Source organism: Lytechinus pictus, chromosome 8 (assembly GCF_037042905.1).
Source record: "Lytechinus pictus isolate F3 Inbred chromosome 8, Lp3.0, whole genome shotgun sequence".
NCBI lineage: Eukaryota > Metazoa > Echinodermata > Echinoidea > Temnopleuroida > Toxopneustidae > Lytechinus > Lytechinus pictus.
In genome coordinates, this window is record NC_087252.1 from 11,119,748 (window position 1) to 11,139,021 (window position 19,274).

Sequence of the window (19,274 nt, forward strand, 5' to 3'; positions counted from 1 at the left end):
AGCCTCCCTCCCCTCTCCCCCTCCCCTCTCTCTCCCCCACTCTCTCTCTCCCCATTTATCTCTTCTTGACCATCCCCCAAGCTTATCCACTCCAGTCTCTCTCCTGTATATAGCTCCCTGGTGTATTTAGGTTTTGGACGTTTTCAATTTCCTTTTGGCCTGCGGACTGAACTTATTTTAGGATCCTGAAAGTCGTTCGTGCTTGATTACGATCCGATACCTTTTCCTAAATTTGGTCACTAGAAACGCCGCCAGTCGCCCACCCCTGTTTGACATGCAGTGTATAGTTTCGTATTTAGTCATTCGTGAGAACTGAAAATGCAACAAGAACACGAAATTATATACCCCCAATTAAATAAAAACGGATAAAGTGACAGTTGAACTAAATAAATTAAAAGACAGGAATGACTCAATTACACTCTCTTGCGATTATAGATCAGTTTATATAACAAAAGATGGATCTGAAAGAAATATATATATTGGTATAGATTTTTAATAAAAAATAATTGTGTCTTGTCTACTGTAGGTACATAGAATAAGATTTGAAGAAAAATAAATTCTGATTTTATTACCAAGGTTCTATTTTTTTCTTCCTTTTCATTTTATTCCATAGATCAAAAGGAACCTTTATTTCATATATAAAACAAAAGTAGTTACGAACCAAATTATGTTATATACATTTTATTTACAAAATCTGCAAAACATACAATTAAACATGAAAAGTAGCGATGCCTACTTAAAAAATAATGCATTAACAACCTAGCTCCTATAAGTAAATATAATGTGTTAAATGGTGATGAAATCACCAAGAACTATTAAAGATTATTATTTTGGTGCCTCCATGGATAGATTTTGATCTATTTGAACATAAATCTCTCTCTAAAAAAGCATCCAACAAACAATTTTTGCATTGTTTAATTAATTTCTTTTCATTTCATTGTGTTTTGTTCTTTGTTTTGTGTTCTTTTCTTTCCATTTCTTTTCCCTTTTTCTATTATTTTATTTTCTTCCCCTTTTCCTGTCAATTTTTTTTTCTTTTCCCTGTTTATTTATATTTCGTTTCACCCCAATTTTTAAAATTTCTTTTCCTTTCTTCTTTATTTTCCATTTATTTCCTTATTTTTCTTGTTTTTCCTTTCCTTTTTTTCTTTTGTTTTCTTTACCCATTTTCCCTTCTTTTCTTTGTGTTCTTTCCTCTCCCGTTTTATATTTTATTGGATTAAGTTCACCCTTTAAATTGAAATTCCTTTCTCTATAGTGATCGAGCGCATAATCTGGAAGAAATCGATACCACCACCTATCACTTAAGTGCAAAATTAATATCTGGATATAGTGCTTGTTTAATCATGGTAATAGGCGACTTTCAGACAGTTTGGTGAACTATGTATCGAAAGGCAGTCACAGCTAAAGAATCGGCCGCAGACTGAACGCGACACTCGCTGTACATTGCATGTATGTTACGCAGTATATCGATAGCGGATTTACTATATACTCCATGGGTGTGACTGGCTGACTGCCGAGTATTATCGGCCATGGTGTTGCTGCAAAGGAAAAAGAATGATGTCAACAGTGAGGCTGATGTGTTTGTAATCCCATTCGGTTCCTGGACCAAGTCGGAAGCGGGTGGATTCTGGTGGAAATCTCCAAGCTTGGTATAGTCATAATGGAATATGTCAAAAGGGAATTTCGGCTCAAAAACTTTGGCTTTTGCGACACATCACCGGAGGAGTTTTACCGATTTCAGGTAGGCAATTTTGTCTACGTTTTGTTGTAATGATAATGATTATTCAAGTTTTAAACAGTTTTTATAAAGGGTACTACAATGTGTCAGAAATATTCATAGAGTTGGTAATTGCTGGTTGAATATCTGTATACACGCAGGTGTACTAAAATAGTTTTAAAAAGTCGGGGAGACGTGCATTGCATGGGGAGTCGTGGTTGTTAAAGAAATTGAAAAAAAAACGGCTTTTCCGATGAACAAAAATTTCCGATGAACAACAATTCTTAAACGGTGGACAGATTCAATTTTTGTTCCAGAACTACATCCCTTCCTCTTGTCCTCCCCTTGAAGATGTTGAATCGTATTCGACTAACAATGATTTGAACCCAGTCCCTTAGTAAGTTGCCCTAGATAAAATGCACATATTCATATCATGTAATTCTATCGCTTCGCTCGATCGTTCAGTGTTTTTTAAAACAGTGATAATAAGGTATATAATATGGTAGCCTTCTTAAAGTGGCATGTTTTCTTTTGTTATTTCGACGATACAGATATAGCTGTTTCGGTTAATTTTAACCCAAGGGAAATTAAATAACATGTAAAAAGGTTTTACTTTCGAGTATTGATACCGATGAAAAAGTGTGTGACCAACCCCTTAGGCAGTGGCTTAAGGAGTCAACAATTTTGAAGGGGGAGTGGATTTTCTAGATAATCGCGAGCGAGTGAAGTGAGCTAAACAAAATTACCTAAAAAATGAAAATCGAACATCTATTTAGTTTTTTGACAAACTTTTCAATAATATCCAGAACACTTTTCTTATTTCACAATTTCTTTCGAATCCTTTTATTTTCCCCATGTATGTTTCTTTTGTAGATTTTTGGTTTCATTTTGTTTGGGGTTTTTTAAGGGGGAAGGGGGGGGGGGGGTGGGTAACTGCCCCAACCTACTTTCTGTACCTCAATGGCCTTCATGCAGGACTGATTACGATCCGCTCTGTTGATTGTTGCTATGAACATGATGGAGCTATTTTCAAAACAATTCAAACAGCTGATTGCGATTATAATTTATGCGTGAGCAAAGCGACTATCGGAAGATTATATCAACGGGTTGATGGGTTTCGTGGCATTAGGCATTTTAATCTGACATTCTGATTCCTACGTCACGTCTTTATGTTACAGTGTAGTATTGGGGGCGCTCAAAAAATATCCCATACTACTTTAAATAAAAACGTATTACCTTATTAAAATGAATTTTAATTCACAGGGGCTGCGGAACGGTTTTGAAAGTGGAAGGGGGGGGGGGGGGGGGCTGACCATGCAAAAATCGTAATCAATTGGTAATTTTTTACGTTTTTCTACACGGTTTTTTCAGAAAGTGCGGGTGATGAAGCCCCTGCAGACCCCCCCCCCCGTTTCCGCGGCCCCTGATTCATAGATAACTTTTAAATTAATTGATAATATAAGTCCATCATATTTTTTTCACGAAATGATGCAAATATTCATAATTTATATTCCTTCTTATCACCTTTCCCTTAATTTTACATCGCCTATCAATCTTAATTCATGCGCGTGTTCTTTTCATTTTATTTATTTAGTATTTATATTGTTTTTGTCTGCTTGTGGATATACGTGAAACATAATTTATGATGAATTCAAATGAAACATAAACATGATATATGCGTGAAGACAATGCCGTCAGAGAGTATACAAACTTTTTTTTAATTTCAGCAATCAGGGGAAGTTTTTGGTTGATGAATGTGACACGAGCACCTCCCTTTCTTCTGAAAACTATGCACTGAGCCCCCCCCCCTCTGACGAATAAAAAAAAATCGCTATTTTTTCATTTCAGTTGTTAAAATGTAATTTTTTTTGCTCATCTATTTCTCGATTGCAGCAGCCGTCCAATACCCAGCACCACACGAGGTTTTTTTGCCCCCCCCCCCCCCGATCACTGACCAACAAAAGAAGAAAGGCGTACACAAGTAATCAAAAGTAATAAAAATGGTATGATGGAATGAGCAAGTGTAAAAAAACAACAACAACCAATAATGCATCCTTTTCAGAAAGCTCTCGTGACCCCATATTTATTTTCCATTTGCATATTGTGGTATCGAAATCAAATCAGTATGTTATATTCTGTTAGTAATGACTAAAATCTGATGTAGATTATATCGAAACAAATCCTTTCGCTACCTGCCGATCATAACGAAAGTGTAGCATTAAGGTTTTTACCCCATGTCAACCTAGTATATAGAGGCAGTCTTTGTCGGTCTTTGTTTGATTTTTTTTGGAGGGGGGGGGGGTTCTAAACCCAGGGTAGCCATTTCAGCCAATTATCTTCCAGCAGGCACTACATAACATCGATTACTATTTGTTGCCTTTTTAGTATATTCTTTATATATTTCGATATTTACATAGTATTCATCTCTTTTATAGGCCTACTCCGTTAAAATAGTAAATAAATCAATAAATAAATACAATAAATAATTGAATAAATGAAATAAATGAACACATAAATGAATAAATAAATAATAATAAAAGGATGCCTCAATTGAGGAATCAACTTTGTTGGAAGTATATAGAAAACAATGCTTCTGACGGAATGAGCCATATTATGACCCTTGTAGTAGTCAATAACTACACTCTTAAAAATGTTTGGCAACATACTGTCCACAAAACAATTGGTTAAAAATTTATCAAATTCTTGGTAGTTTTAAACCAATAATGTGTGCTTTAGGTGAAAACTACACAGTAATGGTTGTAAAACTACCCAGCTAGAGTTGGATAATTGAGGCATCCTTTTTTATTTTTTTATTTTTTTTTTAACGGAGAAGGCCTATAAAAGAGATGAATACTATGTAAATATCGAAATATATAAAGATAAATACTATACAAATATCGAGATGTATAAAGAATATACTGCAGATATAAAAAAAGAAATGCTATCGAATTCAGACACGACGAAAGATTTCTTGTATTATAGATTATTATCATTTTCATTTTTATATTTAAAAGTAAAACCCCATCTCACCGTTGGTTTGAAACTTCTTTATTTCCAAGTAACTTACTCTTACAGGTAGTTGCTGTTTTTTTTTTAATGCGCTCTAATAAAAAACATATTTCACGCGGTAGGTCTACAGTGGACCTATTTACATAGTGAAAGCAGTCTAACGGATCTGTTGAACTGGGTGACGTATCTTGTCATATCACTTCCGGTAACACTCTGCAATTACTTCCGGTAATTGTCATACCAAGAGAAAGTTCCTATCTCTTTACAAGTCCCATGACATATATACCAGGATGCGAGAGGGTACATTGGTCAGAGGGCAGGATGAAACTCACCTTGAAAAAAAAATATTCCCCAAAACTATGACATTGGAGTCTTCCCATAAGTCCGATTTTTCACATTTTTTTTATAATTAAAGGGAAAGTTCACCCTGACGAAAAGTTTGGTGTAAAATACCAAATAAAAACATGATAATAAATATTGATGACGTTTGAAGAAAATCCATTTAAGAATACACTCTTAAAATAGTAAGGCAAATTATGCCAAACTTTAAACCAACCCTAGGCAACATGCTTTCCACATAACTATTGTTTAAAATCTGCCCAAATTGGGTTATAAAAACTGATAATCGGGTAAAATATTTGCTCAATTGGATAATGATTACCCAGAATATATATATATAATTATATATATATTTACCAACATACATTACCCAACACTTTAAGTGTGCATGATTGCGTTTGAATTATAGGGCGTTTCATTTGATTAAAATTGTCGTTCTCTGGCAGTTTCCATAGCAACAGTCGGAATCTAGTGCTTCTCAACCAATAATCCGAAATATATATAGTCAGTGCTGACAGTTGTCTGCCGACATAATGCCAGTCACAGTGTAAAAAATTATTGGGTAATTTTTTTTTACCACCACGAGGGTAATAATGTGTCCAACCAATTTGGGGCAGTATTTTGGTGGTGATTTTTTACCTGATTGCTAAGAAAGCATGAATGCTTGTAAGCAAGCAACCAGTGGACCGACGGCTTAAGGTCCTCTCCGAAGGACCTGGTACTGAGGATTAATGCCTTACCAAAGGGCACTAGCGCACCAAGTGGGAATCGAACCCGGGTCACCGGAATACGAGTCCCCCGCTCTACCGACTGAGCTATCGCGTTTTACCCAATGCGGGAAGCATATATTGTCCAGTTAGGTTAAAAAATAAGCAGCAATTACTTTAGAATGGGCAAAATTTTCATAACACTGGATATATAAAAATGCCCAATGTTGGTTGGACCATGGACCCTACTACGAAGTAAGGTCCATGGCTGGACACATGATTACCCTCATGGAGCACTTTTACCCAATATTTTTTAGAGTGCACCCCCCCCCCCATACAGGTCGATCCTAGGTTTTACCGGGAAATGACAATCCCGACTTAAAACTAATAATGACATTTGGCAAGATTTAGTTTAGTGTCCATATCTCAGTTGTAAGAGAAGAATCACGTATACATGTAGGTCTAATTATTGCCATCCTCTGATGAAGCTGAATAATTTACGATGTTCTTATTTTATGGAGAATTCTAAATAAAGATCTGGCTGAGAAAGAAAGAGAAAGATGTTTGTAAGAGACTTAAAAAAATCTATCGATGGGATAGATTTCTATCCTGTAAACATGTTCAGGATTTCAATTTGACTTCCTTATTATCTTTTTTGTCAATCAGGATATTTGCATTACAAAAAAGAAACAAATTATAGTGATTAAAGGACAAGTCCATCCCAACAAAGTTGATTTGAAGAAAAAAAAGAAAAATCCAACAAGCATAACACTGACAATTTCATCAAAATCGGATGTAAAAAAAGAAAGTAATGACATTTTAAAGTTTCGCTTAATTTCACAAAACAGTTATATGCACATCCTGGGGAGTGTTTCATCAACATTTTCGTCCGACAAGTTGTCAGATCTGACATCTTTCCTTGATTTTGATTGGCTGTGAGGCACTGTTACTATGGTAACTGTCGGATAAAACAGGACTTGTCGGATAAAACGTCCGACAAGTCCTTTCATGAAACGCTCCCCAGGTCGGTATGCAAATGATGCACTCTTAAAAATGTTGGGCAACATACGGTCCACACAACAATTGGTTAAAACTTTATCCAATTCTGGGTAGTTTTACACCAATACTGTGTAGTTTTCACCCAAAGCACACATTATTGGTGTAAAACTACCCAGAATTGGATAAAGTTTTAACCAATTGTTGTGTGGACCGTATGTTGCCCAACATTTTTAAGAGTGTGGAACTGATGACATCACTCACTCACTATTTCTTTTGTATTTTATTATATGAAATATTCTAATTTTCTCCTCATTTTCCAATGAAACAAATTTTTATTCCTCCCTGAACATGTGGTATTACCATTTTATGGTTTAGATAAATTGATCCTTAATGTCAAATTGGTAAAAAAAATGAAATATTTTATGATTCAAACAATAAAAAACAAAAGAAATAGTGAGTGATGGACATCATCGACTCTATCATTTGCATGTCACTGAGTTGTGAATAGAACTGTTTTTTGAAATATAAGCGAAACTTCAAAATGTCATAACCTTCTTATTTTACATCCGATCTCGATGAAATTTTTAGCATTATGCTTGTTTGATTTTTCTCTCTTGATTCAAATCAACATTTTCTGGAGTGGACTTGACCTTTAAGAAAATCAGTTAGTTTATGAGAGGGTATATTTATGTAGAGACTAGAGAGACCATATTTGGCTCCTTTTATGAATCTTACTACGGTGCAGTCACACAGATAGGACGAGATTAAGATCGATCAAAGACATTGCATTGATTCTAACCATACAGTTTCGGTTGCAGGAGTGTAAACGTTATCTTGTGTGACTGAGGCTTTGGAAGGAAGGAGTACCTGCCCCTCGATCGTATAGAAACAACATCAAGGTCATTACAACATCATGGAGATAGAATAATATACGTCCTCATGTTTCATGACTGTGTTCAATATCACTTTCAAGCTCTTTATTAATAGCTTGGCTTGGTTTCAATTATCTAAGAAATATTTGCATGTGAATCATTCTATATTATAGCTTTATTGTCGCAATCGATAAATGAAGTAGTTTCCGCGTATCAATATGACATTGTACTAAATATGTCTTCAATTAAAATGAACAGCCCCTTCTTCCTTCCTGTGCTTTTGTTACACATTTATTTCTAGAAGAGCTTATAAATCTGAATGTGATGCAATCGCATGTAAAACTTTTTTAATTATGATTACTTGAATCATTCTAGATTTGCCCTTTTCGAGAAATCGCTAAAATTTTGAATATTTTCTGTTTCTGTTTGTGGTAACTCCCGTAGGAACTCGGCAGGACAGCATTTTGCTGGTAAACGCCAAGCTGGTATATAACCAATTACCTAGGAAACATTTTACGTCTAGGTTAATCAGTCATAGTGGCTGACCTTATATACACCAGATATTACTCTTTTGGCCTTTTTATCAAAGTGGAGACAATGGCAGAGTGGGGATTCGAACTCACAACCTTGCGATTATGAGTCCAATGCTCTAACCACTGACCACACGACCCGTGTGGTCCATGTTATTAAGGGAATAATTTCGACAAAAGGCGAATTCAGATGGAATTGGTACTGGTCAAACATTGAGCATCAGTAGATCACCAGATGAAAATCAGGCCTACAATACATGTTCATTCCGAGAGTGTTACAACTGACGGTCTAAATGATCAGAATGTTTTTCCCAGCCAGGATAAAAAAAAAATATATTTTCTTTTTCTTAATTGTTCCCCCTTTTCAAGACTCCTGACCACATTCATGTGTCCTTATCCACATTCTACGCGTTTGGTTAGCAAGTTATTTCCACCCTATCCCATAATGCCTTTGTCTCTCCGGCCTCTGCCCCCCCCCCCCCTTTTCAAATTTTGTTCTTTCTGTATCTAATTTTTGTGTGTCTCCTTTGTAAAAAAATATGTGCCATTATTAAAACGTCGAAAGTTATAATCTTATATCCACATATGATTAAGGTTCGCTGATAAAAAATATTTTCACTTTCACCGTTGAATCCGACTTTGTACCCTTGCTCGGGGATTTTTTCTCTAATAAAGTCCGTAATTGACTTGATTTTTGCATTCATGATGAATATGCAACATAACGTATACAAAGCTTATACATATTTTAGAAAAAAATAATACAATTGTCATAATTATAATCAATGAAAAATAAATATTAACAACTTACATTATTCAGTTCAAAGAAAATATCACACTTTAAAAGAATGCAGGAGACCGCCATCTTGAGCGATTGAGCATGAAAATGATGACTTAATTATTTTTGTGAAAAACAAACCAAACTTGAAAATTCCATACATTCCTTATTTTACATTCTAAACGAGATTACATATTTAGTATTGTTTACTATTATTATCATTCAATTACACTTGTCATTCAATTACACTTGCAATTGATACACTTGAACCTTACCTTTACAAAAATATCCCCCCCCCCCCCCAGTTCTATTGGCCAAGTCAGCCGACAAGCTATGTTGTCTACCGTGTAATCATCGCTTTCTACCAGACCCTATGGAACTCCTTGGTCATCATTTACTGGGACGATACTCGCTTCTATCGGCCTATCGATAGCAAAGCAAAATGGCCGATATATCTGTCGAACTGGTCCTTTTTCTTCCTCACCTTGTATTTCGTCATAGCTGCGGCGTCTGCTGTGACGTATCATTTCAACAAGAACAAGGCTAAAGGTATATTAGTAAAGAATTCAATTTTCTCATCAATATCTCTTGAATTTTCTTTTCAAGCTCTTTTGAAGGTGGAATCATTCCATCCCGAAGCGAGATATTTTTTTAAACTACAAATCTAAAAACATCATTGCCAGTAATATCAACAAAATTATGCTTCGTTTTATAAATAAATGCAATCGACAGATTGATTGACTATGGAAAAATGTTGCCAACAGTAATCGTTCATTCAAGAGGACGACGAGGCTTTAGAGCTTCTTCTTTAGGCCTGAAGAGACTGTAACAAGTTAAAAGTGCATATATAGCAATAATATGAAGAATTCCATTGTAAAACATTTAGGGACATCATGATTCATTATTATAAAAAAATAGTGTGTGTTGTTTTTCTTTTCCCTCTGTTAAGTATCTTCGACATCACCAGAGTCAGTTCGGATGGGATCCATCAAAACAACTTCACCGATTCTACCCTCGACCGAGGATCCGGCAGAACCGGACTCCTCCCTTACCAGTCGACCGTTACCATGGTACTTCAAGGTCACGTGGTGCCTCCAGACTATTGCGTCATCCGCCGTTCTCTTCGTTGCCATGGGTTACTGGTTCTTCGAATACGACCCAGCGCTGGAGAAACTCCACGTCTTCACCCTCCACGTGCACGCCGTCGGGACGGTTCTGGCAATAATCGACTTTACGGTTTCCGCGCATCCGTTCCGGATACTCCACTTCGTCTATCCGATGTTATATTTCACGGTGTATGTGATATTCACCGTCATTTACTACTACGCGGGGGGTCTAAACCCGTACGGTGGTAAGGAGATGTACGAGGGGTTGATAGATTGGGAAGATGGTGTAAAACCAAGCGTCTTCATGGCTTTAATGTTTACCTTTGTGGTTGGTCCGGTGTTACATGCCATGTATTTTGGACTGTACCTCTTGCGTCGTCTCGTGGCCGGAGAGATTTCGGTGTCGTGTCAGCGGTGTCGAAGGAATAAGGGAAGTGATAGGGATGACAGAACGGGATGGACAGGCGATGTAGAAAAGGACGAGGATCGAAAGAGACTGGACAATAATATTGAAAATGGCATCGCAGAATGAATATATTTTCAATGTATTGATATACACAATTAATCATTAGTGGCGTCCTAGGACCTATTTAACAAAGGTGATGATGATAACGATGATGATGATGCTGCTGCATGATGATGATGGTGGTGGTGATGATGATGGTCATGATACTGCATGGTGATGGTATGATGATGATGGTAATAAAAATAATGACGACAATAATGATGATGGTGGCATTGGTGGCGGTTATGTTCCACAGCATAAAATGGACCCATATAAAATGTTTCAAGATATTCAAAGGCATATTCTCATCCAATAAATTTGGTCTTTGATGTGCGCCAATTGATGTTACGTGATACTGTTGAGTACAGCTTTATAGTCTAAGTGATCCAGGGCTTCAGTTCGTTCAGCTAGTTCAATGACACAAAAGCTGACAATTTAAAACTATCAACTGCAATCTTACTTTCTGGTAAATAAAAAGTAACTATTTCATACGCATTTCATTACACTTGTTTTTTCATGAAAATTCATTGGCCGAGATTCAAATTATCAATAGTGACCTAACGTTTCAGGAGCGCTCCCGTCCTTGATCATGTATTTGCCTCTCAGCAAGAATAGGTAGTTTTCGCATTTACCATGGGGGAAACTCTTTACAACGCATCGATTCCTTTAAAAATGCAACTTTAAATCACAATGAGGCTTTTGTCGAAAGTTGGTGGACTGGGAAAACATATCATCCGAATAATTGCACCTGACAAACAATTGCAAATATGTCGTTGTCCAGAGTCCAGAGATTCCGATGCTGTCCCGGTCCACCAATTGTCGACAAAAGCGACTCAGCTCTTCATTGTGCTTTGACTTGTATTGTTATAGGAAGTGGTGCGTTGCAGAGAGTTTCTCCGTAGTAAATGCGAAAAGTTCGGAATAACAGAAAACACTCAGTAACGAAATCCCTGAGTTTGTTTCAAGTAAATTGCCACTTGGTCTACACCCACTTGGTCTACTTCCCGTTTGGTCTCATTCCTCGTGGTCGAATTCTAGCTCGTCCCCAACCAGTCTACTAACCATCTGGCCTACATCTCATTTAGCACATTACCAGTTCGTCTAATTTTGCCATTCAGTCAATTAACATTCTCTGTGTCTAATTTGAAGTTAGGATACAACCACCTCGCCTAATATCCACTTGGTCTAATGCTCTTTGGTCTAATTTTATGGTCTGTATATGAATCAAATTTTCATTTTACAAAATGCAAAATAATTATTAGACTAAATGGGAACTAATCTATCAGGGAGTTAGGGTAAATGATGATTGGACTAAATGAGCATAAGAACAAGTGCAGTGTACACTAGACGGTAAATACAGACCAAATTGGTATAGCCCTTATGGTATTATAGACTATATGAGACGTAGATCACTATCAGCATCTGATATGTATATATTGGTTATTCTCTGTGTATTATGATCCTTGAAGTACTTTATAAAGTTTAGGTAACATTTCATAGCATTTCAGTCAAGTTCATTTCTAAATTGTGGCTTATCTATCATTATCATTGACTATACTTTTGAAAATGAACTTTATATTCCATATTTCTTTTCATCAGCAATAAGTAACCTCGCAACAACTTTGAAATTCTATGAATCGATTTTTTTACGTCCTTTTCCAAAGATGCATCGAGGACCGCTATTCACAAACAGAAGAGGGGCTTCTGGCTAAATATAAAGACATAACATTGTAATGAATATAAACACTGCTAAAAACATCATAGATGCAGTTTATTTTCACAATTATATTCAAATGTTGTTATACTATTTAGAAACTAAAACCATTATACAGAATAAGGTTTATTACTCATTAACATTAAGGGAACTTTTAATAGACTATTCTTACAATAAGCTCCAATATAATAATGTGGTCACTTTTCGTTCGTTAGATGCTATATCAAAAATAAAACACTGAGTAAAGTTGCTATTAAATGTCTCGAGTATTGTTCATGAACAGTTACCTTCTTTCGTTATTATGAATAGAAATACAAGTGAATATGTTTTTATGACAAATCTTTATAGCAAGTAGACCTCACATTGATGTTGTGTGCAGTGTGGGGTAGTGTGTGGGCAGGGGCAATTCATTATGGTATAGATTTTTATAGGTATAAAAATAATGTTATCATTTGTAAAATGGCCAGGAAATATTTGGTCAAGGTGTTGCACTCTAGGTAAAGAAAAGGGAACAATGTGACTAATTTAGGAATTGAAACGACACTGCTTAAGTGAATATAAATTGACTTTGATAATATGTACCTTTCAAGCTACGGGCAAAATGGCAGCGGACCAATTCATGGATCTAATATTGTAATAGGAAAAGCACAATAAGACATGGCGATTTTTGTACATTATGTTTATTCAAAAGTCAAAGAGGATACACTTATATGCTAATTTTGGCGTCTAGATTACAGTGTTAATAATAAAATAGTTTATTAAAGTAATCTCAATAGTACCATAATTATCGTAACTTAATTAAGAAAGAGAAAAGGAAAGGGCAATACTGATTGAAAAATGACAATGAATGATAATACTGATACTACAAATAATTATGAAAACACAGATTTATTTTGATATCAAAGAATGTTTTCTTGTCATCTATTTAAGTCTATCTTAAAGTATTACCTTTTCCAAAGATAAATTCGAATTTTTTAAATATTGATGCATTCATAAATTATGTAGTTCAAAATTCTCAAAATTCAGTCTAAATTTTGAATAATGATGTATTTAGGTCCAATATAATTGTTTTTCCTTTCCCTTATCTCTTTCTTTGTTTCTTTCTCTCTCGTACTCCCTTTTTAGAGCGCAAATAAACTTAACTGTAATTTGCGCTACATAAAAATTTAATATTATTATTGAAATATTTCTTTGGCACCCAGTAAATACCCCCAAATACATCCCTCATCGCAATTTTTACACTAATGTTGCCTCCCCCCAAAAAAAGACGGGGAAGGGGGGGGGGGGGCAAAGGGGACGATGAATGCAATGGGTTAGGCTTTGAAAAAAAAGGATTTATCCAACATCAAGAAGTTTCTGCAGACACGATATCTTGTTTTCTGAATCCCTAGAATTTCTGAACCACATCCATAGCATCCCATTCCTCGTCTATCTTCGATCTCTTCCCCTTGTCCCTTCTGCCCCCCTCGTTTTATCACCAACTACCTTTGGGAAACGCGTTCTTCCTGCCGCTCATTCTAGCTCAACATGTAGTGCACGAAAGAAAATGAAGAAATGAAGGGCAGATCAAGGGAAAGGGGGAGGGGCTGGGCATAAATATTTCAGAATTTTCGACAAACAAGAGGGAAGTTCATCGCTCGCCCCCAAACAACCTTATCATTTTCCCCAAATCTAAAAGAAAAAAAAACAAGATTTTTTAATAGCAATGTAAATAATCCTTCCCAATGTTTCAACAGCACCCTCCAAAAATAATAACAATGAAAATAATAAATCAATTGAATATATCATTAAATGATTGAATGAATAAATATTAAGATGAATGACTGAATAAACAAACGAATGAATACATAATTAAGTAAATAATAAGTATATAAATAAATAAATGAATTAATGCATAAGTAAATATAGAAAGAAAGAAAGAAAAGAAGGAAGAAAAATAATTATTCTAAACTCCAAAGTGAGGCAAAACATCGTTGTGTGAAAGGGGCCCCATTTCCTTGCACTGTCTTCCTCTGGATACATCCCTGTATATATTCTTCACGATCACCTGCTTCCAGTTCTTGACGTTGAAGCAGGGAAATTCCCTTTCAGTTTGGCAGAATATATTCATATACGACGTAATTTGGCCTTTTGACAAAACTGCGGCTAAATATACGCACAACTTGTGCCTGGATCCAATCATTGAATATGAATATAATTTCAGAATAATAATACTTTTCCTTCCTTTTTGAATCATGCCAAACAATGTAAAAAGCTGTGAACAACCTGATTACTATTGTTGATTTTTTAAACACTAATGTTTATTTTCTTATTATTTGCTGTTTAAAGGTTCAACATGGTATAGTATAGCAAACTATAGTTTACAGGATTAAAATATTCGTTTGAACTCGCATTGAAAACTCTAAACCAGGCTGTCCAAGAGCTATATGCCTACATTTTAGCTTTTACAATATATGCAAAATTAATAAATAGCAGCTTTGCATCGCCTTATATCGTACACTTTACGGTATCATTTCATACATCGCTTGTTCTAAAATATCAGTGTGTTCACCATAATAAAAAACAACAATTTCACTGAAACTTTGTATTCTTATCATCCAAGCCTTTAATTTGACGACAAAGTTAGATTTTTTTTACTACAATGACTACTACACTACCCTTCATTCGCCATAAGTATTGCCCCATGCACACAATCTATGACAAGTAAAGAAGCAAGACTTTATTGACTTTATGGTATATATTCATGATTTGACAAGATGTGAAGTATCCATCTCCAATTTATACAGAAATAACAGCCAATTAGAGTGATCCAGAACATACACTGTAAAAACTGCGGTGTAAAAACTGACACCTGTTGGTGTTAATAGAGGACCACACCGTGAGGTGTTAAAATTACAACCTAGAGATTAAAAATAACACCAAAGCGTGTAAATGTAACAACCAAAGGTGTTGTAATGACACCTAAAGGTGTAAAACTAACACCACCGATTCAACACCGGTGTAAAATAACTGGTGTGGTCCTCTATGTACACCGGTTAACACCACAGTTTTTGCTGTGTAGCACCGAAAAAACAGAAAAGTGCATTTACCAAAAGTCAACGATTCGTGCATGAATGGGACAATAATGATGACGGCAACTGAAGTTATAACGAACACGGTGTCCCACAGTGCATACTCACAGTGTGGAACACAATATGAAATAATCTTCACGTTAAATTTGAGCATTTAAACAGTGTGAATCACATATTCACACTGCTGAAATGCTCTAGTCGACCATGTGAACACGCTGTGACTAGTCACACTCTCGAGGAGTCCACAGTGTGAAAATATCTTCACTGTTGGATTTGAATATTTGAACAGTGTGAATAATATATCCACATAGTCCACACTGTGTGACACTGTGTTATCTCCAGTAGGTTATAAACATGTATTATACTGGTATTGCTATTTAGGCCTACATTCAATTACCATCCAAGTTCCGTTAAAGGGATGGTCCAGTCTGGAGATATCTATATCTCAATAAATAGAGTAAGATTCACAGAGCAAAATGCTGAAAATTTCATCAAAATCGGATAACAAATAACAAAGTTATTGAATTTTAAAGATTTTCATTATTCCGGTGAATCAGTTCTATAGGCATGTATTCGTGAATATTCATTAGGCGGGCTGATGATGTCATATCCCCACTTGTTCTTTTGTATTTTATCATATGGAAATTAGGTTTATTCACTACCAAAAACGAAGACAATTGGATTGACAGCTTATTAAGTGCATTAGTTATTTATTGCCGCAACTTATTTCATTATAATGGAGACACATCATTTACACACGTATGAAAAAAATGAAACAATTATGATTTTATGTAATAACATTAGAAAAAGGAAAGTGGGGATAATGACATCATCAGCCTACCTAATGAATATTCATGACGATGTGCACATAACTGTCTTCACAAAATATTGATAAACTTAAAAATTCAATAACTTCATTATTTGTAATCTGATTTTGATGAAATTTTCAGCATTTTGCCTATTTAATTTTACTCTATTTATTTAGATATAAATATTTTCAGCCCGGACCATCCCTTTAAGAACATGTTCATTTTACCATCGTCTTGCTCAAAGCGGAACGTGAAAATGGTTGCCAATTTGGCGAGTGAAAGCGGAATAAAATGGTGTCAATTTCATCATATAGAGTCAATCATCGTGATCACTGTGTACTCATACACACAAAATATATCACAATATTATTTATATTTAAGTGGTTAATATTATCACGTATCAAAGTGGTATTTCTCAATCTGTTCCCTTACAAAAAATTCCTGCAGTACTTTAGTGGTACTCTGTTGTACCTGTGTGATACTTCTGTCATACACGACAGTACCGCAGAATTACCACAGGACTTTTGTGGTATCACTCTGTGATAGTTCTGTCATACTTCTGTGGTACATGAAAATATGAACATTTCCTGCAATACCTTAATGGTACTCTGTCGTACCTGTGTGATACTTCTGTTGTACAAAACTGTATACAGAATTACCACAGGACTTTTGTGGTATCACTCTGTGATAGTTCTGTCATACTTCTGTGGTACATGAAAATATGAAAATTTCATGCAATACTTTAATGGTACTCTGTCGTACCTGTGTGATACTTCTGTTGTACATAACTGTATACAATATCACTCTGTGATAGTTATGTCGTACTTCTGTTGTACATGAAAATTCTAAAATATCCTGCAGTACTTCTATGACAACCCTGCGATACTTCTGTTGTATATGAACATTTTTTAAATTTCCTGCAGTACTCCTATTACTACGCACTTCTATGGAAACCCTGTGATACTTCTGTGGTACATGAACATTTTGAAATTTCCTGCAGTACTCGATCCTATTAAAGGCACTTCTATGTGATACTTCTGTGATACTTCTGTGGTAAATGAAAATTTTGAAATTTCCTGCAGGACTCAATTAGGCACTTCTAAAATTCTATGGCAACCCCAGTGCTATACTTTCAAAATTTCCTGCGGTACTTCTCATGCAGCCACCCCAGAAATATGACTGAAACTGTATCACAGACGTTATGGTGTATTTTCTGTGGTACATGAAAAATTTAGTTTCCTTCAGTACTTGCATGGAAGCCCTGTTTGTACCACAGACTAATTTTTTTTATTTCCAGTGAGGGATTTATCTTTTTTCTTCAGTTTCGGGAGCTAGAGGTCAGTGGGGTATTGATTCTTATATTTTAAAAAGGCCATAAGGCTTAAAAGGGCACCATTCATTTTAAAAAGTACAATTTTTATATGAAAATTTAATTTTGTGATAGCTAGATTGTGACATATAGGCCCTATTTGAAAATTATATTTCACCCTGTCCCATTGTGTAGGTCTATATCAGCGAGGGGGGGGGGGGGTTATGCCTACTGAGACTCAGAGGTTTTAAGTTTGATAGCTTCTATTTCTACGAGAAAGGGTACTATACGTACTAGATCAAAACTAGGAGCAAAGCGCGAACTGAAAAATGCGAAAAATTATTGACCCCAAAATGGGCAACTTATATAAATTTTGAGGACTCTTGTTCGTTTTCAGGGTTATTTCTTTTTCATGCGCTCTTTTAAATTTCAATTATCATTTGTTTTGTTTGTTCGCCACTTATTTTTCATAAAAAAACAGGATGAATAATAAAAAATTGACTACATTTAAAAGGGTACGTGTTGAAACATACAGGACACACCTAACACCCTTAGAGCTTAATGGTTGTGAGGAAGCCGGGTTGAATTTCAAAGAGATATTGTAATGAATAAAAACATAAGCATGAACGTATTATTCTACTTCATCCATCTCTTTCTAACAATACAAGAAAATAATTGAAGGGGAGGTCAAGGCTAGAGATAATCAATAAATAGAGTAAAATTCACAGAGCAAAATGCTTAAAATTTATTCAAAATCGGATGACAAATAACGAAGTTAAGTTGAATTTTAAGTATTTGCAATATTCCCATGAAACAGTTTTATTTAGGCATGTCTCATGAATATTAATTAGGTGGGCTGATGATGTCATATCCCATGTTCTTTTGTACATTATATGAAATTAGGTTTATTCAACATATTTCTACCAAGAACTTAAACAATTGGAATGACAACTGATTAACCGCATTAGTTATTTAATGCAGCAACTTCATTACAATGGAGACACATTATTTACACATGTATTGAAAAAATTAGATAATCATAATTTCATATCTAACATTAAAAAAGGAAAATGGGAATGTCACATCATCAGCCCACCAAATGAATATTCATGACGATGTGCACACTATCTGTTTTCACAAAATATTGATAAACAATTAACATAAGAAAGTTCAGCGTTGAATGTTGATTAAAAAATAAATCTGAGTTAAAATGCTATCTAAGATTTTGTTTTACATGTTTGATAACCAAGTTTTAATGCGATACTAGCCCCTTGAAGTTTTTATTGCGAGAAAATACATTTTTCCAAGTTTCCCATCTATTTTTTTATTTATTTTTTTTTAGTAAAAAGGACCTATTTTCTTACAAATAGAATTACTTCAATATTTGTTCTCCTATTCACAATATTTTTTCTATTTTACAGGTGGAATAGGATAAACTAAAAATAGGATATTTAATTTCCATTTTAAGGCCTATTTTTTTTTCTTTATATCACCGGTTTATATCTTTGCAACCTTGCAATATGTTAGCCAGGCTGGTTTATATCTATTTCTTTTTAAATCAAATAAATTTGTATATTTTCAATCTATTTTTATGATGCGAGGCTATATATAGTTTGTAAATATGTTTTTTAATTGCAAGAACAATCTTGTATCTCTGTTGACATATGATGGCAGTTTATTTTGCTTCTTTTTTCTAATTTGTATGAAGTTTGTATCTATATATTTTCAAACTATTTTCCATCCTTAAAGTGTCACGACCGATGTAATATTATTTTTTTTACCTCGTTGGCAAAGTTATTATCTTTTCTT

The 19,274-nt window shown here is 35.0% G+C and overlaps 1 protein-coding gene across 2 annotated transcripts; it reads left to right on the forward strand.

Annotated features, from left to right (window-relative positions):
* Positions 1-1,495: 1,495 nt before the first annotated feature.
* LOC129266809 (protein rolling stone-like) lies at positions 1,496-12,534 on the forward strand. Of its 2 annotated transcripts, XR_010294407.1 has the most exons (4): positions 1,519-1,744; positions 9,257-9,500; positions 9,901-11,012; positions 11,344-12,534. XR_010294407.1 is itself a non-coding variant. In XM_054904602.2 (3 exons), exons 1-3 carry the CDS (start codon positions 1,664-1,666, stop codon positions 10,587-10,589), a joined length of 1,014 nt encoding a protein of 337 aa, XP_054760577.2. In that variant the 5' UTR covers positions 1,496-1,663; the 3' UTR covers positions 10,590-12,534. The 2 variants fall into 2 exon arrangements, 1 of the variants encoding a protein (XP_054760577.2); XM_054904602.2 differs by having other exon boundaries at positions 1,496-1,744; positions 9,901-12,534.
* Positions 12,535-19,274: the final 6,740 nt, after the last annotated feature.